This window comes from Rutilus rutilus (assembly GCF_951802725.1).
Source record: "Rutilus rutilus genome assembly, chromosome: 19".
NCBI classification, from domain to species: domain Eukaryota; kingdom Metazoa; phylum Chordata; class Actinopteri; order Cypriniformes; family Leuciscidae; genus Rutilus; species Rutilus rutilus.
In genome coordinates this window covers 1,583,036-1,610,923 of record NC_140232.1, presented here as the reverse complement: position 1 = coordinate 1,610,923, position 27,888 = coordinate 1,583,036, and the positions used below count along the sequence as shown (strand labels likewise).

At 40.6% G+C, this 27,888-nt stretch overlaps 2 protein-coding genes across 2 annotated transcripts in view; one reads left to right on the top strand and one right to left on the bottom strand.

The window, feature by feature from the left end:
- LOC311278748 (nuclear factor 7, ovary-like) overlaps window positions 1-27,888 on the top strand; it is a 1,193,180-nt gene that overhangs the window by 439,930 nt on the left and 725,362 nt on the right. The gene's annotated exons all lie outside the window — the stretch shown is intronic.
- Window positions 10,274-26,867, bottom strand: LOC311278741 (E3 ubiquitin-protein ligase TRIM35-like). The gene is made up of 6 exons (XM_084389766.1): window positions 26,235-26,867; window positions 13,375-13,470; window positions 12,950-13,180; window positions 12,850-12,872; window positions 12,649-12,767; window positions 10,274-11,952 (listed from the first exon to the last, which is right to left on the bottom strand). The coding sequence occupies exons 1-6, from the start codon at window positions 26,628-26,630 to the stop codon at window positions 11,030-11,032; spliced, it is 1,788 nt and encodes a 595-aa protein (XP_084245892.1). The 5' UTR covers window positions 26,631-26,867; the 3' UTR covers window positions 10,274-11,029.

Here is a 27,888-nt window from a genome sequence, read left to right as displayed (position 1 = left end):
AGGCTGCGTCTCTTTAAACCACCATTCTGGTCCACCGGGGTAGATTGCTTTGGACCCTTTGTTATCCATCAGGGCCGTAGAACAGAGAAGCGATGGGGAATCATCTTTAAGTGCTTAACTACTCGTTGTTTACATCTCGACTTGCTCGGAAGTTTGGATGTTGACGCCTTTCTCCTAGCTCTCTGTCGCTTTATATCCCGTCGTGGCAAGCCCTTGGAGATCTGGGCAGACAGAGGAACAAACTTCCGTGCTGGAGACAGAGAACTGAGTAAATGCTTCCAGGAGATGGAACCTAAGCTCCAGGAACACTTAGCCGATCAGCAGATTTCATTTAACTTCAATCCACCAGGGGCTCCACACTTCGGTGGAGTCTGGGAGCGTGAAATCAGATCAGTTAAGAATGCCCTGCGAGTGATTCTTGGAAAGCAAACCATCTCCGAAGTTGTTCTTCAAACTGTCCTGATCGAGGTAGAAGGCATCATGAATTCCAAGCCTTTAGGTTATCTTTCCTCCAATGCTGCGGATCCTGATCCGGTCACTCCCAATTTGCTCCTGATGGGGCGGCGTGATGCCTCTCTTCCACAAGCCATGTTTGTCAGTAGTGAGCTTCTTGGGCGAAGGAAGTGGCGTCATAGCCAGATTTTAGCTGACCACTTCTGGACACGATTCATTCGTGACTATTTGCCTAACCTGCAACCTAGAGGGAAGTGGCTGAGGGAGGTCCAGAATCTCGAAGTAGGGAAGACTGTTCTAATCTTTGACCCACAACTGCCTCGGGCTTCTTGGCCAACCGGGCGTGTCACCACCGTCATGACCGGGAGGGATGGTCGTGTCCGGTCAGTGAACGTCCAAGTTGGCAGTCGGATTTACACAAGACCAGTGTCACGTTTGATGGTGCTTCCTGAGCTGGTAGACGAGTGAGTCTTTTTATCAGGAGGAATTGATCCCAATTCCGGGGCGGCTATGAAAAGACTCCGGCCATTCCATTCCCTTTTTACTCCATTTCGCTCTTTCCAAGATACTTTCCCACTTGCCACCTGACCACGCCCGCCTCACCTGTTGTCTATAAATTGCTTCTCCACCTCTTGGCTCACTCTTTGCACTTTCTCCTGGCACTCTGATGTATACTGTGTGTGTCTTCATCAGTTAACGTGAGTTAATTTGTTTCCATTTGATTTGTCTTTTTTATGATTTACTGTCAACTGTTAACATGTGCACTATTGGTTGATTTCTTTGTTTGCCAGACATGTGCCATGAACCATGTGGGACGATTGTTTGTTTGATTCATGTTTTAACAGCCTGTTTAGTCGTTGTGATTAGTAAATTCATATCCCTTTTGTTTATTTGTATTGTTTAATTTATGTGGATTGACAACTGTCAATTAATTGTTATTGATTGTTATCTCTTTTTATTTAATTCTGCAGCACACAAACCATGCATCTCAACCAAAGACAACCGTAACAATAAATAAACCACTACTGGTGTTGCAATAAACCTTGCCTTCTCCTTGCTTCCATCATCACGCCATATCATCTGACGTCTTCTGACCGAGACTCTGTTTGCTCACCAAACCCCTCACTTCACCTGAACCATTTCCATTATACTACAGTTCCTTCATCCACGTTTATTATAATATATGACTGGGTTTCTAACAATACAAAGCTTAATGCAAATGTGTGAAGTGTCCCTTTAATTGAGAAACGCTCAAACCTGTGTTGTCAAATTTCACTATGACCTTAAAATTCTGGTTCTTGTGTTAAACTGTATGCAAGCCAAACTACACAGTGAAATTACACTCTGATTGAACCAATCCACAGCGCTGTTACAGTAATTAGTGTAATTAAATAGCATTCTGTGGACAACTTATCTTATATAGAGAGGAATTAGATATAGTATGCTATTACTTTATCATACATTTACATGAGCAGACAGATAGCATTTAAGTCATTGCTTATAGAATAACTCATCAGGAGCAAAGTCTGGCCTAAGTAAATTCCCCCATGCAGCTTTGATGTGTCTAAAAGCTAACATTACAGTAACTTTTCTTTAACAGAGTAGAAATGGAAGAAGAGGATATGTCTGTCACGTTTTACTTGTTAAAGGGATAGTTCACCCAAAAATGAAAATTCTGTCAGTAATTACTCACCCTCATGTTGTTCCAACCCCGTAAGACCTTTGTTCATCTTCGGAACACAAATTAAGATATTTTTTATTAAATCTGAGAGTTGTCTCACTCCTCCATAGGCTTCTAAGGGACTGAAACTTGCTGGCCCAGAAAATGTATTAAAGACATCGTTAATATAGTCCAAGTGACTCCAGTGGCTCAATCTTAAGTTTATACAGTTTTACACTTTTCATTTCCTTCTCTCTGGGCCTCGGGTCTTTTCACATAGTGTTTAAGCGTAGCGCGTCTGTGTTGTACGTCACCATATATCACACATGACCAGCGTCGGCCAATAGTGAGCCTACGTGGTGACGTGCAACACAGACGCGCTACGCTTAAACACTACGTGAAAAGACTCGAGGCCCAGAGAGAAGGATAAGAGAATTTTCATTTTTGGGTGAACTAACACTTTAACATCTTGGTTTCTTGACTGGTTGTTGACATAAGTGTAGCTCTAGATGTGAGTGCAGAGATTTTGAAAATGCAAGTTACAAATAGCCTGGGGGCTAAGCCCCCCCTGTCTCCCAATCCTAGTGACGTCCCTGCCGTCTTCCATTGCCCTGTGGTGAATTTGAAGATAAACTGAGGGAAAACCTAAAAACATTAGGAAGCAGAAGCCACATGTTGAAATGATTAACAGCTGGAAAGCAACAGAAAGAACTGTTCTCCACAGCGTTTGGTGAGCTACCTTTAGGGTCTGTTTTAACCAGTTACCCCAGCAGACAGTGTCCTTTGAAGAGCACCCTACACTGCCTCTGCCTCCACAACCACGCTCCTACACAACTGTTTTAAACCAGAGAGAACATGATTCCTATGGAGGTTTGATAATTACACCAGAGGAATCACTACACCTGGAAAGTGGAACCAGGGAAACAAAGCAGCACCACTTGGCATCGACTGCGTGCAGAGAGGATTACATCAACATCTTTCAAGCAAGTCTGTTGTAGAGTTAAAGACTTTGAAAAGTTAGCTGCTAACATGACTGCTAAACAAACAGTTCAAACAAAAGCAATGAAAAGAGGCTTACAACTTGAACCTGTTGCTGCTGCAGATTATGAGAACTCACTGGAAACAAAGTGTTCCCTTGTGGCTTAATAATTAATCATCATGCCCACATCTAGGAGCCTCTCCTGACAGGAAAGTAGTTGACTTGTCAACGGATCCAGTCCACGGACTTCTTGAGATAAAATGCCCAAACAAAGACAGTTTTAAAGACTGTTCATATTTGAGAAGTGCAGCAGGAACTACACTTTAAAAAAGACCCACGAGGACTACTGTCAAGGTGTTGGACAAATGGGGATTAGTGGGTTTACATGGTGTGATTTTTTCTTTGTAAAATGTAAAAACGATAACCACATTGAATGCGTCTATTTCAACAGAGATGAATGGGAGGAGATGAAGGGTAAGCTTGATTTTTTTTCTTGTTCATCTGTTTCTTGCCTGCTTTGTGCAACAAGAGAGTGTAAACAGAATCAAGACCAAAACGACCTTGTGCTGTGAATTGTAATGTCATTTACTTCTGTCTGTGAAACAATTTTTTAAATACAGTGTAAATGTGATCAGGGGCGCTGCTAAGGATTTTGGGCCCCATGAAAAGAATCTTGACAGGGTCCCCAACACAGCTGAGACTTTTTTCATATTAATTTACATAAAATCATGGTTTTCCGGTATTTTGACTATCATTCTCATATATTTAAGTCAATCAGACAATTGAACTCCATCCCATGTCCACACCCGTAATTTGTCCTCTGTAATACTGCACTACTTCAGTACTGTATAATGTATATACTGTGCATAGCTGTACATGTGTCATATAGTGTATTCACATATATTTATATTTGTATGTACAGTATGTGAGGCAAAGCCGTCCACCCGCTGCACCCTGCTCTATCGAAACGTGCTAACTTGTCGAAAAATGCTACCGTAGAGACCTGGGGCCTCATGTACAAAGCGTACGTACGCACAGAAAAGTGCCGTAGGCTACGATCATTGTCACGGGCGGTCCACTAACAATTTAGAAAACCTTTCCAGGGTTTCCCCAGGTTTGATCACCCCAAATTTAAGACTTTTTTAAGACCTTTTTAAGACCACCTACATCGCACCCATTATGCAGTCGTAAAACACCAGATCAAATCCCAATAATGACTATTACTAACAAATGTTTTAATTAAAAATACATTTAGGCCTATTATAAAAAAAAAAACTCATTCAACAACACACTGCAAATGTTTTTGGTAAATATCAAACATTCATAACAATAAACAGATGAACTAACTTTTCAAAACGTCTTAGTAATGTTTCTCAGCATTCAAATTGCTTCAACCATTGCTTCAGAGGGGTAGACAGATAGGTAAGAGAGATATAGATAGTAGGGGTTCACAAAATTCACGGTTCGGTTCAATACGATACACTTGTGTCACGGTTTGGTACGTTTACAATACAGCAAAAAGAAATAAATGCCAGAGAATTTTTTTATTATTATTATTATTTTATTTATTAAAACTAATAGCCTACACTTTGACCAATGATGGAGCTATAGACTCGTCTTAGGAGCATAAACAAAACAGCTCCTTGGAAAAAAATGAAATGTAACCTAATATTGTAGTAGTTATAAACAAAGGTCTATTTTTAGTTCAGATTAACATTTGAGGGCAGCAATTGTATTCATAATGTCAAAATAAAACCGACGTAATGTTACTTGAAGCCATTATAGCCTACTATTCCTGCCAAACTTCCATGGTTGCAGTTAGTGTTACTAACTTACAGTAAATCCATGGTGAATGTTGCTGATCTGTGGACACTAACGTTAGATAGTTCATTCATGGCACAATGTTTCTTCCTGGCTTCCACGCGCTGTTTGATCCGTTATATAACGGAGAAATGTGAATGTTTCTCACTAGATCTTACAGCGATGTTATTACTTCTGTGGCGAATTAAAATGATTTATTTACTGGATCTCTTATTACCGCTGTGTAAGTGTCGCTTGATCAAGATCGCTCGCGCTGCACTGGTCCAAACTGATAAACAACGGTCCGTCAACCACACAATAACGAGTAGCCCAGTTTCATTCCGCTTACATTACGTTTGCACATTTGATGTTGGACAATGTTGTGGTCGCGCCGGCGTCTCTTTTTACAATATGAGCGCGCTTGCCACGCGCAACGCGCCTACATTTGAAATAATGAAATTTTGGTCGGCAGGAAAAATGGTCCAACGAACCGTTCGGTTCTATGATACTTCATCACACCGGCGCTATAAGTGAAGTCAAGCTGTTTGTGTTGCCTGGATACAATTTGGGCGGACTGAACCATTTTATGATAATCGAGAGGGGGAGAGGGGCCCACGGACGTTTGTGTTTCCTAAACAAATACATTTTTTTGACACCAGGAAACAGCAAATAGAATAATTTAAAGTTAATAATTTTTACTATCAAAATTTTTTTTTAGCACCACAATTTTATTGGGGGCTTCTCTGGGCCCCCTCTTAGTCATGGGCCCAGAGAATCGTCATCGTTTACCCCCCCTTTACAGCGCCCCAAAATGTGATTAAACAAATCGAACAGTCGAGTAGAATGCAGAAATTTTATTTATTGTTTTTAAATATTTACATTTTCAGTTGTAATATTCTTTAATATGTTTTTAATATAATTCTTAAATGCAAAATGTAAAAATGTTAATAGAGAAATGTCTTTACAAAGAATGAAAAATTAAAAGGTAAACATACTCAGTTGAAATGTGCATTCTTATGTACACTTACAGGGATAGTTGAGTTCCATTGACTTCCATAGTAGGAACAAATATATATACAGTATATAGTACTGTGCAAAAGTCATAGGCATGTTAATACAGACATCCCAACTTACAAAAGTTCATTTCAGGGAGGTACCCCCCCCCCCCCCCCCCCCCCCCCCAAAAAAAATATATAAAAGCATAATACATAATTTCTATAGGCTATAGACCTATGCATTTATTTGTTCATAATGTTACAATGTGTAGATTACTTTACCATTTATAAGCTGCTTATAGGCTACTATTCATGTAAACTGCTTTTATTATATTCCATTGCAGCTTTAAACAGGTCTAAGGAATAATATGCACATGAATGAAATGAAACTTGTTGAACTCACCTCAACTTGTCTTTTACAATCATTTAACCCGCCATGGGCAATGCTGAAGTCACTGTTACAAACTGTACAGCGTGCAAGACTATCATTATGTTTTACTCTTATAAGACAGGGGTACACTTTCATGTAGTCTGCCGTAAAATGTATCTTATACTTTCGTTTTTTGCATGTTTTTTTGTGGCACTCTCCCTTTGTCATGGCGCTCCTGTTTCTAGATACAGTAGCCCCGTTTACATGCACACTTTTTTGCTATTCTGATTGAGATCGTTCTGATTGACGAATTCCGGTTGATTGTTTACATGGGATGTTATCTAAACCGATCTGGTGTTTACATGTGCTGACGCTTTCAATCGAAGTCATTTTCTGACATGCACACACAGCTTGTCTGCCGGATCTGAGCTCATTATTTCCATGTTTTCAATCCTGTCAAGATGGTGCATCACTTAATTGTCGCGTTTAGTTGTAGGCATGAGACGCGTTTCCACTGTCGGGCCAGTGCGAGCCATAAACGTGGCATTTTATTGTATTGTGTAGGCTATTGTTCTTTGCTAATTATTGTCTTGTTTTGTATTTGCATCAGTTTTTCATTCTCATACTCATATCACACTCATTATAGCATATAATTAAATATAGGCCATCATTATTGTAAAAAAAAAAAAGAAGAAAAAAAGGAAGTTTTATCAGAAAACTGATCAGAAAGAAATCACTATAAACAGCCTGATCGATTGCAAAACAAGTGCGACTGTTTGCTGGCATTTTTGTTAAATTGAATATTTAAAACCCAAGAATAGATGTTTTACCACAGGTTTAATATAAAAATCGATACATTTATCATAATGAATTAATTTGTGTCAAAATTGCACGTCACAGAAATAAAGTGGTTTACCGTTTATGACGTTTGTGAACGTTTACAAAAGAAAGAGGACACACAACTTATTCGCGTCTGTTTCTGTTTATTTGGTAGCCTAGTAACAGGACGTATTTACATCACATTTAGAACATTTCTACAAATATGCCAGCAACAATATGACCTGAGGAGCTTTAGCACTCTCTCCCAGAAGGATACAATTATATTTTCAGTCAGAGAAAAAGAGGATAGTCCGAGACATAGGCTACTGAAAGATAAAATAAAAACAGGATTATGATTTGTCTGATTTCTTCAAGCGTACATATTTACCATGTTTACTATGGTAATGGTTAGCGTGCATAGTTTTTTTGCATTGGGTATAAATATTCCTACCTTATTCGGTGATCTGAATCCACAATGGATCACAAACAGAAGGCATTATGTTAGCTGACAGAATTATCTGGCGCAAAACCAGGCATGCGCAGAAAGACGTACGCTCAAAGTAATCGGATCAGCTCGTTTACATGGTGTAATCTTTCGTTTGATCGGTTCATGAAAAGGTTTATTCCACCCCCTTCAATCCGACTGAAATTTCAATCGGTTTGAGCATTTTTATTCCGATTGAGGTGTTGACATGGAGCATTTTCATTCTGATTGGACTTGCACCTGGTTATAATCGGAATACAATGCTACATGTAAACGGGGCTACTGACTGAACTGATTAATTCGGTTCGGGAGAAGAGATAAAACCCGCCCACACTGACAATTGATTGGTTGATTTACCGAAACAGGCCAATCAGATGCTCTCTATCTTACGTGCGCACACACGCAAGGTCTCTCGCTCCCTCTCCCTCTCTGCTGTGCACGCGCGCTCTGGCTCGCTCGCCCTAGATTCCGGGAGATTTTAACTCATTTGCGGGTATCAGGGAGCCGCTATCAATATGCGGGAGACTCCCGGAACTTCCGGGAGACTTGGGATGTCTGTTAATATCCCCCCAACCCCCCCAAAAATGGTTGTGTCAGTTATTTATATCTTTTGCTGTAGTGCGTCAGTGGGAAATATCAGTTTACATTTCCAAACATTCTTTTTGCCATTAATTGTAATAATCCAGTGAGATGTGTATGCACAAGGAGTCTGACAGAAGCCGGTCTGATCTGATCTCACCATCATCGAGTCCGTCTGTGATTACATGAAGAAACAGAAGACTAAATCCAGAAGAACTGCGGGAACGTCTCCGAGACGCTTGAAGAAACCTATCAGCCTATCAAGGTTCTCAAACTGACAGGAATACTTTTAGTCACCTTATTAAAATCTCTTACTGAAATTACAGCACCTTTCAGAAACATAAACTCAGAAAAAGAAAGAAGGTCTCCTCGAGCACTGAATAAATCAGAAACAAAAATAATATTTTGATCCACCCATTCCTTGAAAAAAAGTTATTTGTTTCCACACAATACATTTTCATTATTCCACATAAGACACGTGTGTGGGGAGAAATGATGTTTGAAAGCAATCTTCCAGGATTCTAGAGCTTGTTTGTAAAACTCTGAGAGTTTAATAGGTAATTTGCTGCATTTAAAATGACAAGATAATAAAAACTGAAGGTCACCACAATGTTTGAAGATTATGTTAGGAATCCAAAACCAGGATAATCCATCATTAGAAATACAATACTTACTCCAGTTAATTTTGATAATAATAATTTTTGAATAATATCAGTGTAACGGTCACCAGCTGGAGTGCCCTTCAGAGCCACCAGAGGGCACTCCACACCAGACTATTGTCACTCTCACAAACTACATTTCCCAGAACTCACTGCCCGGGCTCATCACATCACTCATCACCTGGTATCTCATTACCTTGTTAATTTCAGCCTATTTAGTCCATGTTCACTCACTGCAAAGTTGTGTATGTTGTTGCACTGCATTTCTGAGCATTTTCCCCAAAACACACAAAACAGGCAGGGGTCAGAGGCAAAAGAGTAATCCAGGGAACAGGGCAAGAAATCCAAAAACCAAGAGACATGAAACCAGGGAGAATGCTCAGAATTGCAGTGCGAGACTAAAACAAGACTTCACAGGGAGTGAATGAGTGTACAAGGTATAAATAGGCTGAGACTAACAGGGTAATGAGATACAGGTGGAGTAATGATGCTGAAAATTCAGCTTTCATCTGAGGAATAAATTACATTTTAAAATATATTAAAATAGAAAAGTCATTTTAAATTGTCATAATCTTTCACAATATTACTGTTTTTTTTTTTTTTTTTTTTTTTTATCAAATAAATGCAGCCTTGGTGAGCAGAAGAGACTTCTTTTAAAAACATAAAAAATCTTACCGATCTAAAACTTTTGACCAGTAGTGTATATGCTCTGTGGTTTCAATGGACCATGACCAAGCAAACACTGATTAATAAATCATGTAATATCTTATAAATTATAATCCTGGAATGCAGAAATACTTCACAGAACAAACTGCCATATAGCTAATTTAAGACATATATATGTTAGATATGTTAGAAAAAAATACATAGATGGAATAATTATTGTGCTTATTATCTGGTGAGTCAACTAAAGTGTCAAAGTGGATTTACATCGAATATTAGATTTATGTTTCCAGTAAGGATTGTTTGTGAAAAAAAGTTTTAGTGCATCAAAATGTTTTCCGACATGGAAATGACAATTATCGATAATTTTTTGATTATCGCTCATTGAATCTTTTTCCATTTAACTTCAAATGCAGTGAAAAACTAGTTTGGAAACACTTTTTGTCGAGAAAAAGGGTTTTAAAGCAAATAAATATGGTGTCACATGACAGAAGCTGTATTTGTTGATCCCGTTAAAGCACTGTTTAAAAGGTTCATAATATTCATATAATTAAATTGTATATTACATTATTTTATCACTATTGGTAAGAATAATACATGTTACCTCTCAAACATCATTCTTCCTTATTTTTGTAATTTTGTCTGTTTTTTATAATCTAAAAAAAGTGAAGCAGAAAAATATCCTAAAAGCTGCAGCCGTTTCTGAATATTGCTGGATCAAGTATTGATCTAAATAGCCTTTATAATGAAGTACAAAAAATCATGACACTTGTTAAGAAAAATAATTGTTTGTATACAGTTTAATAATATATAATAACATGTTTGAAATGGATGAGGAAAACAGCGGCTTGTAAATCTCTGCCGCTCGTCAAAACTCCAGATGTGTGTCTGTCAAACGAAGGAAGACTGAAGGAGTTTCCAATAAAGGCAGAAAGAAAGGTCAAATAAACATGTTACGTCTGTAAAGTATTGTTTCCACGACTTAAACCCTAATTATCATCCCAAACATTTCATCTTTCACTCTGAGCATTAAATCACATAATCACATATTATTTATTTATTTAAAACACAAGATTATCAGCAAGAACCTTTACATCCATTTATTCCAATGAACAAATGATCCATTTCTCCTCTATAACTGCAATAATTATTCATTTAGTCTCATGTTGAACAAACACTGAGAATGTGCAGAATTTACTGCTTCAGTGATTTGATATAATACAAGAAAGAATATGATATATAATCATATATAATTATGATGCAAAAAAGTTTAGAAATTAATAAACACACATTGACTGAAATAATCGGGTAAATGTCAATTATCCTGAAAACATGAATGCTAAAAATGTCTCTAATCGTCTAATTGTGTGAAGTGGAATATAAATGAAAACTTCTTGTTTATTGATCTGAGTGTTGCTGTAGTGCTGGATATCAGTCATGTGATCATCAAGGCCCAATCACAGTTACCGTACTGATATTCAGATCAACAGCACTCTTACTCATGTGATATGGATTAAATATTGGAAACATGATGAAAGCAGGAAGATCCAGATCTACAGGAGTGACGTTTACTGACTATTGACCGGTAAGATCCTCAGAGAGTTAGAATAACACCAGAAGAATGGAAAGAGTGTGTGAGTGAAGGTGGTTGTGAATGTGTGTAGATGTGTGTTAGTTACAGGATCAGAGAACGACACCGTTCCTCCGTCATAGTCCAGATTCACTCTCACACGATCAAGCTTCTGTTTAACACGAAAACCAGAACCTAAAGGCATAAACAGTACATCCTCCTCAAAATCCCGTTCGTCCTCCTCAAAATCCTGTTCGTCCGCCTCAAAATCTCGTTCGTCCGCCTCAAAATCCCGTTCGTCCGCCTCAAAATCCCGTTCGTCCTCCTCAAAATCCCGTTCGTCCTCCTCAAAATCCCGTTCGTCCTCCTCAAAATCCCGTTCGTCCGCCTCAAAATCCCGTTCGTCCTCCTCAAAATCCCGTTCGTCCGCCTCAAAATCCCGTTCGTCCGCCTCAAAATCCCGTTCGTCCGCCTCAAAATCCCGATCGTCCGCCTCAAAATCCCGTTCGTCCGCCTCAAAATCCCGTTCGTCCGCCTCAAAATCCCGTTCGTCCGCCTCAAAATCCCGATCGTCCGCCTCAAAATCCCGTTCGTCCGCCTCAAAATCCCGTTCGTCCGCCTCAAAATCCCGTTCGTCCTCCTCATACCACACACACCAGACATCAGTCTTGAAGAAAACACATCCCTTCCTCTGGTTTGATGCTGTAGTTACTCCAAGTCTCCACCATGAACTCTCTTTAACCTCCACATCCCAGCAGTGTGTTCCTGAGTTAAAACCCTCTGAACCCAGAACACAGAAATAATCTTCAAATCTCTCTGGATTATCAGGAACAGGTTGATAGTTCCAGCATGTCACACTGGTCAGATCATCAGACACGATGAGACGTGGACTCGCCGTGTTTGGATCCAGAATCACAGGAGCTGATGAGACACAATCAACAGATGCTTTTATTCTGATCTTCATATAATGATCAAGAGTGAACCCAACACAGATTATTATGAATTATGACACTCGTCCTGTTGATCAAACACATTTTCCTCTGATCACTGTCAGTGCTGTTATTAGTTTCACACTCCTTTTTATCATCAGCGTTTAACGGCATCAACTACAAACATTAAATATGAGATTCAGACATTTGTGTCCATCAAGAGAAACTGATACTTTGGGAAAGTTAAATAACAATAAATCAATGAGATCTGTTGAGATTTCTGCTGTAGATGAAGAACTGTAAGTGTGTGTCTGATCTTCAGCATCTGATCATCTTCATTTTATTGGCTCTTATAGTCTGTGTTTTGTTTTAAATGAGTTTATTATGACTGTCTGTTGTGTTTGACTTACAAACATGAATCACCTTCAACACTTCCTAGCCACTCCCTAGCAACCATTGTTGAGCCCCCTAGCAGGTGGTTGGCTCTATCTATCTATCTATCTATCTATCTATCTATCTCTCTCTCTCTCTCTCTCTCTCTCTCTCTCTCTCTGTCTGTCTGTCTGTCTATCTATCTATCTATCTATCTATCTATCTATCTATCTATATATCTATCTCTGTCATGAAGAGCCTCTAACTCTCCACCCATCCATCATGTCCAGCTCAGATCTCCTGCTGTCAGACTCACTGTTTTGGACGATGTCCTGCATCTTCTTCCAGACTCTGAACGGCAGGTTGCCCAAGTATCGTGGCACATGAATCAAAGCTCCAGAAGCCATCTGTGGATCCGGCTGTGAGCTCTGGACTCTGGAAGAACATTCAGGAGTCAGAACTGCAGTGGCTTTGGATCAGAACCAGAGAGACCAGAGATATGGAGCAGATCACTCACCTTTCCATTGATACTGTAAACTCCTGCAGAACAAACACACCATTTATCATCAAGAACTCAATCAATCATCAATCAATCAACCAATGATCTGAAATCAGACCTTCAGAAAGCAGACGTCATTGGCTTTCATCATCTCCTCCATGTCTTTGATTGTGTGTGAAAGAGCTGAGATGTGTGTGTTCATCTCCTCCAGCTTCTCCTTCATCCTCTGCTTCTTCTGCTCCTCTTCCTCCCTCAGTGCAGTGACTGTAGCTTCTTCTTCATCTCTGAGAAACTGATGAAGCTTCTCAAACTGCTGTTTAATCTGACGCTCTGTGTGTTCAGCTTGAGACTGAAATCAAAGCACATTCACTTCAATCATCTCAATCGACACACATCATTAATATCCAAGATAAACTCGGATACCCGACATAAAACGGATCCAGAAGCAGATTGCTGCTACTCATTTACAGAAATAATAAACTGTTATCCATTATATCAAATCATAACTGTATATAGTAATGACTCTCGTTTCTGTTTCCTCACCTTGATGTGTTGAACTGTTTTCTCAAACTCTGCTTTCATTTTTTCATTGTGTTGAAGTTTCTCTTGTAAGGACTTCAGTGCTGTATTGAGCTCCTCCTAGAATTGAACAAAAATACATTAAAACACCAGATTACAGTGAAGAGAAGACAATACAGTGATATGATCATATAATGCAGTGAAAAAGTATTTGCCCCCATCTCATACTAAATTGATTCAGAAATTAAAACCTACCATAAAACAAAGGCAACCTGAGTAAACACAAAGTACAGTTTGTAAATGACAATGTTATTTATTGAAACAAAAATGTTATCCAATACCAACTGGGCCGGCGTGAAAATGTATTTGTCCCCGTAGTTACTAATTCCTCAAATCTATGAAACTGCATTTATAATGTAGTTCAGCTGGACTAAACACAACCAGGACTGGTTGTGTTTAGTCCAGCTGAACTACATTATAAATGCAGTTTCATAGATTTGAGGAATTAGTAACTACGGGGACAAATACATTTTCACTGATCACTGCAGCCCTGTTCAATCAGATCAACACTGAATACTGAAGCCTGATTGGTTCACATCTGTGCACCTGTACAGACAAATGGCTTTTCCGCCCGCTAAAACGGACGGGGCCGACTGCATATTTAAGTCGCGCTGAAAACAGTTTTCATCAGAATTGTTCTCCTTCAAACATGAAGATCATCTCCTCGCTGTCTCCAAAGAGAAGAAGATAGGAGCCTTTCTGCTCACCGTTGAAACAAGCCTCAACTAGCGGATTATCGGCTCTTCCGACAGCTAAATCTGACTCGCTGCTTTTCCTCTGGGCTATCCGGCAACTCTTCAAGAGACTATGTCACTATTAAAAGAGCAAATTTGAGTGACATTTGTTGCAAAATGCCGTGCCACGAGTGTTGCTTCTGCAGGGCTCCCTGCTTCCCTCATCTGGAGCGAGTGCCATGGTTTCATTTGGCGGCTCCGAGGAGGACTTTGATGATACTATGTCTCTGAAGCGGAGGACTGAGCGAGCCTCTTTAACCCCTCGCCGCCCAGAGACGGGCTTGGGAAGCTTTTACCGGCATGTCAGATTGGGTTTTAGTAATAATCAAACGGAGTTACTCGCTCCAGTTCTCCCGCAGGCTCCCCTGCTTCAGGAGTGTGACTAACACTTCAGTCTCGGACATCGACGCTCACGTCCTCCGAGCTGAAGTACAAGCTCTGCTAGTGAAGAGTGACTCAGGCTTTTACAGCTGCTTCTTTCTTGTTCTAGAGAAGGATGGCGACCTCAGGCTCATCCTCGATTTGAGATGTCTGAACCGCGCTCTGGTAAGACCGCCGTTCATAATGCTAATGCTAACTTTGAAATGAATCCTCTCACAGATCTGATTGTTTTTTATCAGTGGATCTGGAGGACGCTGTCACGGAACACACACGGGAAACAGGCAGATCCAATTGCAGTATAATTATTTATTAAGGGTAATCCAAATCTGAGTCATCCAGGCAGGGGTCAAAATCCAAAAAAGCAATCCAACACGAGAAACAAAACAAGAACAGGCGAGAAACAGACTTCAGAAGTGTAGTGACGAATAACAAGGACTCCGTGACAAACACTAACCAGACAGGGTATATATACACAGAAACTAACAATGTGATAGGGAACAGCTGAGTGCAATGATCAGTGATGAGTCCAGACAGGGATTGTGGGAAATGCAGTTCAAGAAGTAATGGTGACAGTATGGGGAAGATACCTCTAGTGGACACCCGGGGAACACAAACCAGACACTGTGACAGACACATACTTTCATATACAGATAGCCTCTCATCACAGTTCTTGAGATTCACGTTCGAAGGGGTACTTTTATGATATTTGTGGATGCGGATCATTTATGCGGACCATTATCAGCTATCAACCATGAGTAACCAGATCATTTATTAACCGGATCTGTGTTTGTACTGGCTTCGTACCCAGCAAGCTAAACACATCCACTCAATAAACAATCTTGACACCGGAGTCGTCGTTCAGATTTACTGAATAAATGTGAAAAACTGTAACACAATATAAAAACAAAAAGAATACATAAATAAACTGTAACATGGTAAATGTCAAGTCCATCAATGTACAACAGGAGAAAATAATACAAAGTGTTCACACAATATAATGCAGAACTATGAAAACAATCACTTTATATACACTCCCTCAAAAACATACAAAATGCCATAATCAAGAATAATCAAATTCCACTTACAGGCAGTGCCTCGTTTAAGAGTTGTTGTTGCTATGGACTGACGGCAAATTCAACATGCTCTACCATGTGCTGTGTTGTTCTTTTGAACCCAACCCCGGAAACTGAATAAAACCAATTCAAAGTGCAGAATATAGAAAGACCAGCAGGGGGAGCAAAAAACGCTAAGATAGGCAAAGCCAGAACACTCCCCGTCTGGTATCTCAAAGATACCATTTACACTAACAGTTACTGGACTAAACAGCCTGATCTGAAGACAGGAGGTATACTAATTCAGATATAGGTCTGCGATAGGTTTTGTTTGTCCCATGTTGAACAGTTTTCACATCCACTTTCCTCACCATACCGTCTGTACTGGGAACGGCCTTCACAATTATCCCCATTGGCCACTCATTCCTTTTGACTTGTTTGTCCTTGAGCAGTACAAGTCACCTTCTTTGATGTTCGGATGTTTGTGAAACCACTTGCAACGGCTCTGAAGTGTTCCGAGATACTCCTTCCTCCACCTATTCCAGAACATTTCTGCTAAGGCTTGAACCCGTTTCCATTGAGATTGGAGCATGTCTTTCTTGCTGAAATCTTCTTGTGGAGTTGTGAAATTACCAGGTTTTTGTGTCAGAAGCATAGATGATGTTAGAATGAAGGGGAATTCAGGATCTGTGGAGACTGGGACTAGAGGCCGTGCATTAATGATGGCTGTGACCTCAGACATGAATGTTACTAAGACTTCGTGAGTAAGCTGTGCATACCTGTTTTCTAGGAGCATTGAATCTAGGATTCGCCTTGTAACACCAATCATGCGTTCCCAGGCGCCTCCCATATGAGAAGAGTGTGGCGGATTAAAGACCCAGGAACATCTTTGCTCAAGCAGGTATTCTCTCACCTCTGATTGTTCGTTCTCACTCATTTTAAGCTCTCTAGAGGCACCAACGAAATTCGTCCCACAGTCGGAGCGCAGCTGCTTGGCAGGACCTCTAATAGAAAAGAATCTTCTGAGAGCATTAATGAGACTTGAGGAAGTCATTGACTCAATCACCTCTATGTGAACTCCTCTGGTACACATGCAAGTGAACAACACTGCCCACCTCTTGCTATTTGCTAGACCACCCCTTGTGTGCCGTGAGTTCACCTCCCATGGCCCAAACACATCTAAGCCGACAAAGGAAAAGGTTGGATCCATTTGCAGCCTTTCCGCTGGCAGGTCAGCCATCTGTTGTTCCTCCATCTTGCCTCTTAGTTTACGTCAAGTAACACACTTTTGGATAATACTGCTAATGCATCTTTTAGCCCCAATTATCCAAAAGCCATTAGATCTTATGGTGCCCTCCGTAAGATGTCTGCCCTGATGCTGCACACGTTCATGAAAATGTCTGACCAGTAGGACTGTGATATGATGGCGAGCCGGGATGATTAGGGGATTTGTTTCTTTATCTCCTAGCTTTGCTTGTCTGATGCGTCCACCAACTCTTAGCAACCCATTGCTGTCAATGACTGGATTCAACTTTAAAAGTGGACTATGTGAGGGGATTTCACCCATGGAAGTGATGCATTCCAGCTCCTCTGAATACACTTCATGTTGTACACTGTTGATGATGATTTCCTCTGCTTTCAAGAGATCGCTTACAGATAAGCCCTTTGAGCAAAAATGCCAACCGGTGCACTGACTATCGTCACTTGGTTCAGTGAAACAATGAGCAATGTGGTGCAGCCGCGCCACAGCTCTGACGACTGTTCTCCAGTCTGAGAATTGCTCAAAAATTTTGGTACCTAACTGGTCCATTTTGATGTGGGTAGACAAGACTTTAACCTCCGAGCGGATTTCAACATCTTTCTCTGCATCAATAAGGTCATATGAGCTCGGACTATCAGGGAGCTGCTCTGATGGATAGTGCAAAAATGAAGGTCCTGTGAGCCAAGTTGTGGCCTCAAGCTTCGCACATGAAACCGAACGAGAGCCATGATCAGCAGGATTTTGCTCAGAGGAAACGTACCTCCATTGTTCAGGCTGAGTAGACTGTCTGATGCGCTGCACTCTGTTGCTCACATAAACATGGAACCGTCTTGACTCATTATAGATGTAGCCTAACACTACTCTACTATCCGTGTAGAACCTTATTCTATCCGGCTTCAGATTAATCTCTTCTGTAATGAGTTCAGACAATTCAACAGCTAGGACTGCAGCACATAGTTCCAACCTAGGTACAGAGAGATCAGGTTTTGGAGCCAACCTTGCCTTGCCAAGAATAAAGCCAACCTCTGTGTTGCCATTCTGATTCGAGGCTCTCAAGTACGCAACAGCTGAGACAGCCTTCATGGAGGCATCCGAGAAGACATATATTTCAGTGTGTTTGGCTTCAGAAAAAGGAATGGATACATACATGCGTGGAATGTTTAGACTTCTCAAGTCTTGCAGCAAATGACACCATCGTGTCCATTCTTCATGTCTGTTTTCAGGTAGTGGTGTGTCCCACTCATGTGTCTGTGATGAGAGTTCTCTTAAGAGTAGCCGGCCCTGAATTGTGATTGGTGCCAGGAATCTGAGAGGATCAAATAAGCTGTTCACTGTTGAAAGCACTTCTCTACGTGTGTATGGCTTTTCAATGTCTGGCACTTGGAAGGAGAAGGTATCCGACATTAGATTCCACTGTACCCCCAAGCTTCGTTGATCTGGTAAGTCATCCGTTGAGAGGTCAAGGCATTTGATATCCTTAGCTAAATCGTTATTTGGAAAGGCATCCATTACTTTAACTCTGTTTGCAGCAATTTTGTGAAGCCTGAGGTTTGAGGCAGCTAGTGCCTCTTGTGCCCTTCTAAGCAAATCGATGGCCTCTTCCTCAGTAGGAAATGACTTTAAGGCATCATCCACATAGAAATCTTGTTCAATGAATTTACTCACATCACTACCATACTCTTTTTCTTCTTCTCTGGCAGCTCTGCGAATTCCATAAATAGCCACTGCCGGTGAAGGGCAATTCCCGAATACGTGAACTCGCATCCTATAGTCTACGACCTCCTTAGTCAGATCATTGTCACAATGCCATAGAAAGCGTAAAACATCACGACAGTCCTCTCGGACCAAGAAGCAGTGAAACATCTGCTGTATGTCAGCAGTAATGGCAACAGGATCCTTTCGAAATCTTATGAGGACCCCTAAGGTCAGGGCCAGACAGCAGTACATCATTGAGAGATACTCCATCAAACTGTGCACTAGAGTCAAATACAACCCGTATTTGACCTGTTTTTTTTTGGATGGTACACGCCAAATGATGGAAGATACCAGCTCTCCTAGCCATCTTGTAAAGGAGGCGCTAGCTCTGCATGGTCGTTGTCGAGTATTCTTTGCATGAACTTTGGTCGTTTGTCAAGATTTCGACGGAGAGACATGAAACGTCTTTTAGCATACTCTCTGTTGTTAGGCAAGCGTCTCCTAGGCTTACGAAATGGCAATGGTGCTACCCAGCTGTTGCTCGAGTCCTTGAAGAATTCCTTTTCCATGATATCCAAAAATAACTGATCCTCTACTGAAGGGGCAAATTTATTGTCGTCTTTGGTCTGCTGAAAGACTGACTGGCCAAGTCTGCAGCTTAATGGGCTTACTTGACAGTATGACAAGTGAGGTGATTTTTGGATTTGTTTTTTCTCATTGAACATCTCCTTCAGTACAATGTGATTATTGCATGGACTGAAGTAGCTTGGTCTACCATTCTCTAAGATGTGTGTTCTCATGCAGTTCACTGGAGAGGGCTTGTGACACTTTCCTAGACACACATCTCCCACAATGACCCAACCAAGGTCCAATTTTTGGGCATATGGAGCATCATGAGGACCGTTGAGTTGCTTAAGGACTTTATGCGCTCTTATTATGTCTCTTCCCAACAGGAGCAGTATTTTAGCATTTTGGTCAATAGGTAGTATCTTGTCTGCTATCACTTTTAGGTGTCTATGATGCAGGGCAGCAACAGCGGTTGGTATTTCATCTCTGTTATCTGGCATACTATTGCATTCGATAAAAGTAGGAAGTGGAAAATGTATCTCACCATCTGCAGATTCAATGATGAACCCGTGAGCTCTTCTTCCATTTGCTTGCACTTTTCCTGCACATGTCTTTAATGTGTATGGTCCAGAGGTTCCTCGTACACTGAACATGTAAAAAAATTCAGATCTGGCCAGAGATCTATTGCTCTGCTCATCTATTATGGCATAGATCCGCTTGCCTTGGTTGGGGTCACCAGCAGGATAAACATTAACAAGGCAAATTTTGGAACACGACTTTTCGCTAAACCCTTTGCCACAAACCTTGGTGCATTTTGATGACATATCACCACCATAAGACTCCTCTTCCTCCCCGCCATGCAGTGAAAAAGGTGTAGAACCAGAATGCCACGGCGCTGGGCCCGGGTGAAGAGCAGCCAGGTGTTTGTCACTCTCACACTCTGAGCATTTGACTGACACATCACAATTCTTAGCCACGTTTAATTGATGAGCAGCATCTAAAACAGATAGACAACTCCTTCAAAATCATTTTTCTTTCTTCTAATGGCTTTTCTCTGAAGGCTCTGCATTTCTTGAGAGGATAAGGTTTATGATGTATTGGACATCTATCTCATTGGTCGCTCTCTGAAGACTCTTTTCATAAGAAAGATTAAAGGGGGGCATCACATCTGTTTTATGGACTGCAACAGGTTTATGAACATGGGTGTGGCTTTCACTTTACCGGTTCAATCCACCAGGGTTTATGGAGAGGGAAGAAAAATTAAAACTTGGATCATTGCGTGCTCTTGCTTCTGTATACACAAACTCAACAAAGGAGAATGGTGGGAAAGAAAATCCATATGTGTACTTGTAGTGTGAACCCTGCATCATCCACTTTTCTTGTAGTCCAAAGGGCAACTTTTGCACAATTGGATTAACACCTCTGGCTGTATCGAGATAAGTGAGCCCGGATAGATCACCTCCACTCTTAGCAGCTTCTATCTCCAAAAGCAAGTCTCCTAATTCGCGAAGCTTATGATGGTCTTTAGCTGTTATCTTTGGAAAAGTCTCTATTTTTTTGAAGAGAGCCTTTTCAATAGCTTCTGGAGACCCATAGGTCATATCTAGCCTCTCCCAAATCAGTTCAAGACCAGCAGGTAAATTCCTTACATTTTACAGACTTAATGCGACGGGCATGATCTGCTGAATCTCTCCCCAGCCACCTAATCAGTAGATCAAATTCCTCACCTGCTGTAAGATCAAGGTCTTTGATGGCATTGAGAAATGATGATCTCCAGGCCAGATAATTTTCAGGTCGGTCATCAAATTTGTTGAGCCCTGATGTCACAAGCTGATTTCGTGCTAAAAACTCATACGTGGCTGCATCATGACCAGAGTGTTGAGTAGGATGATTTGTGTTTCTTCTGGGATGGTGCATGGGAGCAGCTGGATTCTTCGTATGGAGTGAGAAGCTATGTGAAGACTGGGGAAAAGGAGGATTACACTGCTCTTCATTCTCACTGCCACCGTATTGACTGGCATTCCACGAGGACAGTACTCGATACACAGGTGAAGAAGGCTTTTTCTCATCCTCTAGATCTTTAGGTAATTCAGTCTTTGAATTGCCTCTGGTTGGTACAGTGTCACTAAGTTCACTGTGTTGTTTTACATACTCTTGTCACGATCGCACACACGAAGATAAAAGTAGATCCAATAATGCAGCTTTTATTTAACCCTCTGAGGTCGGCAAACGCGCCCCCGCGTTTTGCTGGATTTTCTTCACATTGTAGAACTATAAACTTAAATTTCTCCATCATTTATGGTCATACAGAAAAAAGAAATATAAAAAAAGAATCTGTGATATTTCTACTCTTGTATGTGTCCACTTACAATCAAATCAAAACATTGTGCTTTTGTAAAATAAAGAAAATAAACAGGGTGTGCGTTCTGCCTCTCCATCGCGGTGAACTTTTTTTTCTTGAGCACGTCTATAAACTGAAACAAAACTCAGCGAATACTTGTCACACATTTATGAGCCATATACCTTTATAAACATTTAAGTGTGTACTTTTAAATGATCGGATTCAAACTGAAAACAAATATTCTCTGTTTAAGTAATTTGTATAAAACCAACAAGATGTCCAGCTTCTCAAACGCTTCCTAATTACTTTTAATTTGAACACGCCCACTCGCGCAAAAGATATTCACATGCAAATCTCCACATGGAACGCGAACGCGCTCATTACCTCAAAAACAAAGCAGCAAAACACCTCACAAGTCTCTGCTTTTCGTCGAGTTTGAAAGGCGCACGTTTGGAGCTTACATTGGATTTAGGCTACCTCAGAAGAAGAAGAACGCGATTTGAAGACAAGAAAGATGTACAAGGTAAGACATTCTTACATATTAGTTTGTTATTGTTGCATAAATTTCACATTGCAGTTGAACTGTTGCTAGATATATGGTGAATATTGTAATATTTAGACCCGTGTTTACTGTTACTGTGTTTGTGGATATCTGCTCAAACGTAGATATGTATATGGTAACCATAATGTTTTATATTTGAGCGCGATCGCGTTTGAATGTATCATATGATCGCGATCGCGTTTGAATGTATCATTTGATACATTCGAAAAGCAAAACGCACCAAAGGGCTTCATGTTTTTACTATTATCTCATTTCATATCATCATAACGAATAGAAACATTTGAAGTAACATGATAATCAATATATTTTTCTCTAGCTTAGTTGTTACTGAAATATTTTGGAAGATTTATAGGCTGCTATGGTTATTGTTATTATTATTTTATGCAGCACTGCACATAGCCTATGCTTACAAGGCACAACAAACCTGGTGTTCATTATATTATTGTTGGAAACATTTGTGTGTGTGTGTGTGTGTGTGTGTGTGTATTCTGTGAATTTTAAAAAGCAATTTTAACCAGAAAAATCTAAAATGTATTCCCCAAATCGTGCAGGCCTTTCTCTTGATATCAGTTTTTTTTTCAGGGCCCAGATGCCACTGAGTCCTGCTGACTTCGACTTTCTCTGTACATGAACATGGTAAAGTGAAAATCAAACACCTTGGAAATGAAAGGTATGTACAATGTTTTTAGTAATGGCACAAAGGTCTCTGTCTTTGTATCATTGGTTATCTTTGGATTATGTTGTGTTGTAAATAAATCAAACCATCTAAAAGCCATTCTTTTTTAAATCTCCTCATTCTTTGTGCAAGGTTGCTCAGAATAATAGGGGCCCTGATAAGCTCCTAATAGGGCAGTTAGAGGAGGGTCTTTGTCTTACTCAGGTGAGAAAAGCCATACATATTAATGAGCTCCCGCATAAAGCTTTGTGGCACAAAACACGTCGTAAAATTTTTAAATCAATATATTGTCTTATCTGAATGAGCAGTCAGGGTGATTTTCACATAGTTTTAGAGCAAATATTCTAGGCTATGTCATACAATTTTCAAAAGTCTTGTGAAGAAATAATCAGTATGGGTTTCATGGCCTTATTTCAGTGAGAATTTTTTTTTGTATTTTCACAAACCACGCATAAATGTCATTATCTCAAAACTACAAACTTTTACACACATGCTGTTGATATATTATTGTAGCAGAGTTTGTGCTAAATACAGTGTAATTAGACTTTAGCCATGAAAATGTCACAAGTAACAGAAATAAGCACAAATGTCAGAGCATGTCAGAACACCTCCAGGGCCCAGAAAACAGCTCAGACCTCAGAGGGTTAAGGGTAATCTGTATTCGTACATCCAGTCCAAGCAATATGTCAATATCCATATAAGTAATCCAAAAACCAGAAACAAACAGGAACACGCAAAGACTGACCTCAGGAAGTGGTGTGAACTAAACAAGGACTCCGTAACAAACACTAACACAGACAGGGTTTTTATACACACAGAAACTAACAATGACAATGGGGAACAGCTGGGTGCAATGAACAGTGATGAGTACAGATAGGATTGTGGGAATTGCAGTTCATGAGTGAGTGACACCGTGAGGGAAGGGGACCTCTAGTGTTTACCCAGGGAACACAAACCAGACACTGTGACAACTCTTCAATACGTTGCCTAGGACTTTGCTGTGGAAGGTGAATAGTTAAACTATTGTCACAGGTCGGGGTGGAGCGCCAGCGGGCCGCCCACCCCTTCGCTTGCGTGCCGCCCCTGAGGAGCCAGCCGTGGACACGAAGGAAATGGCGGACACAGAATTCAAGATAAATATACTCTTTATTAAATAATAAAAACAATTTTAAAACGTCTCTTCAGCATTCTCTTCTTTTGGGGAGCAGGTTCTTCACTGGACTCAGACAGAGAGTGGAGGATACGTATATCTCACAGCATTAGCAGGTTCTTCACTGGACTCAGACAGAGAGTGGAGGATACGTATATCTCACAGCATTAGCAGGTTCTTCACTGGACTCAGACAGAGAGTGGAGGATACGTATATCTCACAGCATTAGCAGGTTCTTCTCACAGCACTAGCGGGTTCTTCACTGGACTCGGAGAGTGGAGGAAACATAACTCACAGCATTAGCAGGCTCTTCACTCGCATTAGCAGGCCCTTCCAGCATTAGCAAGCTCTTCCAGCATTAACAGGCTCTTCCAGCACTAGCAAGCTCTTCACCAGCTTCAGGCAGAGAGTGGAGGTCACGTGCAACTCACAGCATCAGCAGGCTCTTCACTAGCCTCGGGCAGAGAGAGGAATAAACATAATTCACAGCTTCCGCATTCTCTTCTTCAGCGTTCTCTTCGCGTATCTCAGCACCTTCAGACAGAGAGAGGAATGAACATAATTCACAGCTTCCGCATTCTCTTCTTCAGCGTTCTCTTCGCGTTTCTCAGCACCTTCAGACAGAGAGAGGAATGAACATAATTCACAGCTTCCGCATTCTCTTCTTCAGCGTTCTCTTCGCGTTTCTCAGCACCTTCAGACAGAGAGAGGAATGAACATAATTCACAGCTTCCGCATTCTCTTCTTCAGCGTTCTCTTCGCGTTTCTCAGCACCTTCAGACAGAGATAGGAATGAACATAATTCACAGCGTCCGCGTTCTCTTCTTCAGCGTTCTCTTCGCGTTTCTCAGCACAGCGTTAGCAGGTTCTTCGCTGGACTCAGACAGAGAGAGGAATAGACACGTGTAACTCACAGCGTTAGCAGGTTCTTCGCTGGACCCAGGCAGAGAGAAGAATGGACAGCTGTGACTGCGAGTGAACAGCAGAAGCACAATTCCCACACTCGTGTATTCACCACACACTGCAAGGTTTCACTCGTGCTCATTTCCATAATAAAACTGCAATTCAACAGACTCATGCAGCTAAGGCTTACACCCGCAATCCAGCCGAAGTTTTCTCTGTCTCTCTCTTGCTCTCTCTCTCGCGGCCTCCCTCCGCATCAGCGGCCGCGGCCGCTCACGTGCTGCGCGCCTCACATCTCCTCGTGCCCTCCTCTCTCAGGGAAGAACCACCCCACAGTCTCTCTTCGCTGGCTTTTTATATCCTTCTCAATGCCCACATGGCTTCGTCATGGCTCTAGATTAATTCCCCACACCTGATGTCGATTTCCTCATCCCGGTTGGCAAGGCAACAGATACACATTTACACGGGGGGTGGTGTGTCTTTGTTATTGTACCGGAGGGGACACAATTGCGGCGAACTTTAGTTCCGCCCTCTCATTTGTCACACCGTGACACTATGATGTGAACTTTTCACCTCTAGGTCTGCGACAGCAGCTTCCATGACTGCGGCTTCTGCCATTGCGGCTTCCGCCTCTCTCTCTTTCTCCATTGCGTCTAATGTTGCTTCAAGGCGAGCTTTCCCTATTTTAATTTCCATTTCCCTTTTTGCAAATGAGGCCCTTGCTTGCGCAGCTTCTGCTTTTGCTCTTGCTTTAGTCGCTGCCATGGAAGTCATGGAACGTCGAGATGAAGCTGACTGACATTTGACTGACATTTGTTATCTTCCATGACTGGTTGAAAATGTAAGTTTAATGGATTTTACCGTGGATATTCTGCAGTTGTTGTGTGAGCCTCTATGCCATGGATGACAATAGCAGGTGAAATCCAGTTTCCATGATAAACAGCTCTTGTATGAAGCTTGCCTTTTTACTGTACTGGCTTCGTACCCAGCAAGCTAAACACATCCACTCAATAAACAATCTTGACACCGGAGTCGTCGTTCAGATTTATTGAATAAATGTGTAAAACTGTAACACAATATAAAAACAAAAAGAATACATAAATAAACTGTAACATGGTAAATGTCAAGTCCATCAATGTACAACAGGAGAAAATAATACAAAGTGTTCACACAATATAATGCAGAACTATGAAAACAATCACTTTATATGCACTCCTTCAAAAACATACAAAATGCCATAATCAAGAATAATCAAATTCCACTTACAGGCAGTGCCTCGTTTAAGAGTTGTTGTTGCTATAGACTGGCAAATTCAACATGCTCTACCATGTACTGTGTTGTTCTTTTGAACCCAACCCCGGAAACTGAATAAAACCAATTCAAAGTGCAGAATATAGAAAGACCAGCAGGGGGAGCAAAAAACGCTAAGATAGGCAAAGCCAGAACAGTGTCTGTGACTCGTTATTAATCTTTACATGTGAATCAAGAAACATTTGTCTTACCTTATATGATGAAACCACTTCACTGATGGGTCTGAATGTATGATTGTCATGTTGTTGTGAAGTAAAGCACACTAAACACACAGGCTGTTTGTCCTCCAGACAGAAGAGTTTGAGTTCCTCTCTGTGTAAACTGCAGATCTCCTCAGACCCTGATGAATGCCTCTCATTTCTCTCCTTCAGGAATGACTCACACAAGTTTCTTAACGCAAGATTAAATGGAGGAGGACCTCTTGAGGATCTTCTCCTGCAGACAGGACACTCCTGAGATTCCTTGATTCTCCAGTACTGTTGAAGACACTCTTTACAGAAACTGTGACTACAGGATAAAAGAACTGGAGCCTTGTAGATTTCACGACACACAGGACAAATATAATCATCTTCAGCTGCTGAAGCCATTTTCACTGTTTGAGCTCCAGCAATCTAAACTTTACTTTCACTTTCTGATCGACGGTTTAAAAAATAAATCACCATGAGAATCACAAAGATCAGAAACAAACGTGTTCAGAAACAAACTTGTCAAATTCTTCTGTAAAGTTTTCCCCTTCGTACTCCACTGATCACTGATTCTTTATTGCTTTTGTCGAGACAAAGTCAGTATGGCAGAAAAGAGAAATAACAAGTCAGCCTCTTCCTGGTTAGTGTTGTAAGAGGGTGGAGCTTCTGATCAAGTTGGTGTGTTGAAACAAGTCAAAGAACAACATCAGGATTTCTTAAGGTAAAATTAACAAAATCTAAGCCTGTTCAAAATTAACTTGCATTGAAACATTAAGATATAACACTAAATCTTTGGATTAAACACAAAAAAACATAAAAATACTCAAATATTTAAAATAAAAGATCTCAAAACCCTTATACGTATTTTATTTATTGCTCTTCTTTATTCGTCACAGAGTTTCTCCAGGGTCTGTCATGCTCCCTCTCTCTTATAATGATTTCTTCTCATGCTGTAGTTTCAGTGATAAACACTCCTCTGTTCATCTGCTGATTGTCAGTGTTTGGAGAAACAAACAGATCAACAGATTAAAAGTCCTGAATAAACAGGAGAAACGGAGATGAGACAAAAGTTTGTCTCTCATGGATCACTCGTCAGCACCTTTATTAACACTTATTTAGTATTACTTGTTAATTCTGAAAAATATACTCTCTTTATTAGCATAAAGACATTTCTAAAGATAATACCAGAAAACACTTCATACAGGCTATACACAGATGAAGACGGACAGAGACTAAACCAGAACTCAGGGTATATAAGCATGGATGAAACAAAGGAAATTAATGAGATAATTGAAACAGAATAACTAATCAATCAACCAGGGAAAGTAGGTCATGGAGTAGAGTAACACAAAGAACCATGGGAAACGTAGTCAAAACAAGACATACATCTTACAAACTAACTCTGGATACTGGATACAGTGTGAAATAATGCCAAATACATTTATACATATTAATTAATTAATTACATGGCAACCATACATTTCCTAAAGACATAAACACTTAAAATATTAAGAGGAATAAACTGGACTAAAAAAACATGTAAACCAATTAAAACTCTATTATACATAAAATCATTGTACTGAATAGAGCACAAAGTCACCTTTATTTATATAGTGTTTTTTAGACCCGCAGAAAAGACAGCAGAAAAGAGAGCAAAATT

Bases quoted from the DNA above. Each gene is read 5' to 3' on its own strand.
- LOC311278741 (XM_084389766.1), bottom strand. From the start codon at position 26,630: ATGGCTTCAGCAGCTGAAGATGATTATATTTGTCCTGTGTGTCGTGAA. The intron at 12,873-12,949 runs GTCTGATTTCAG...TTTGTTCTGCAG, and splicing joins ATGACGTCTGCTTTCTGAAG to GAGTTTACAGTATCAATGGA. The intron at 12,768-12,849 runs GTGAGTGATCTG...ATGTTCTTCCAG, and splicing joins TTTACAGTATCAATGGAAAG to AGTCCAGAGCTCACAGCCGG.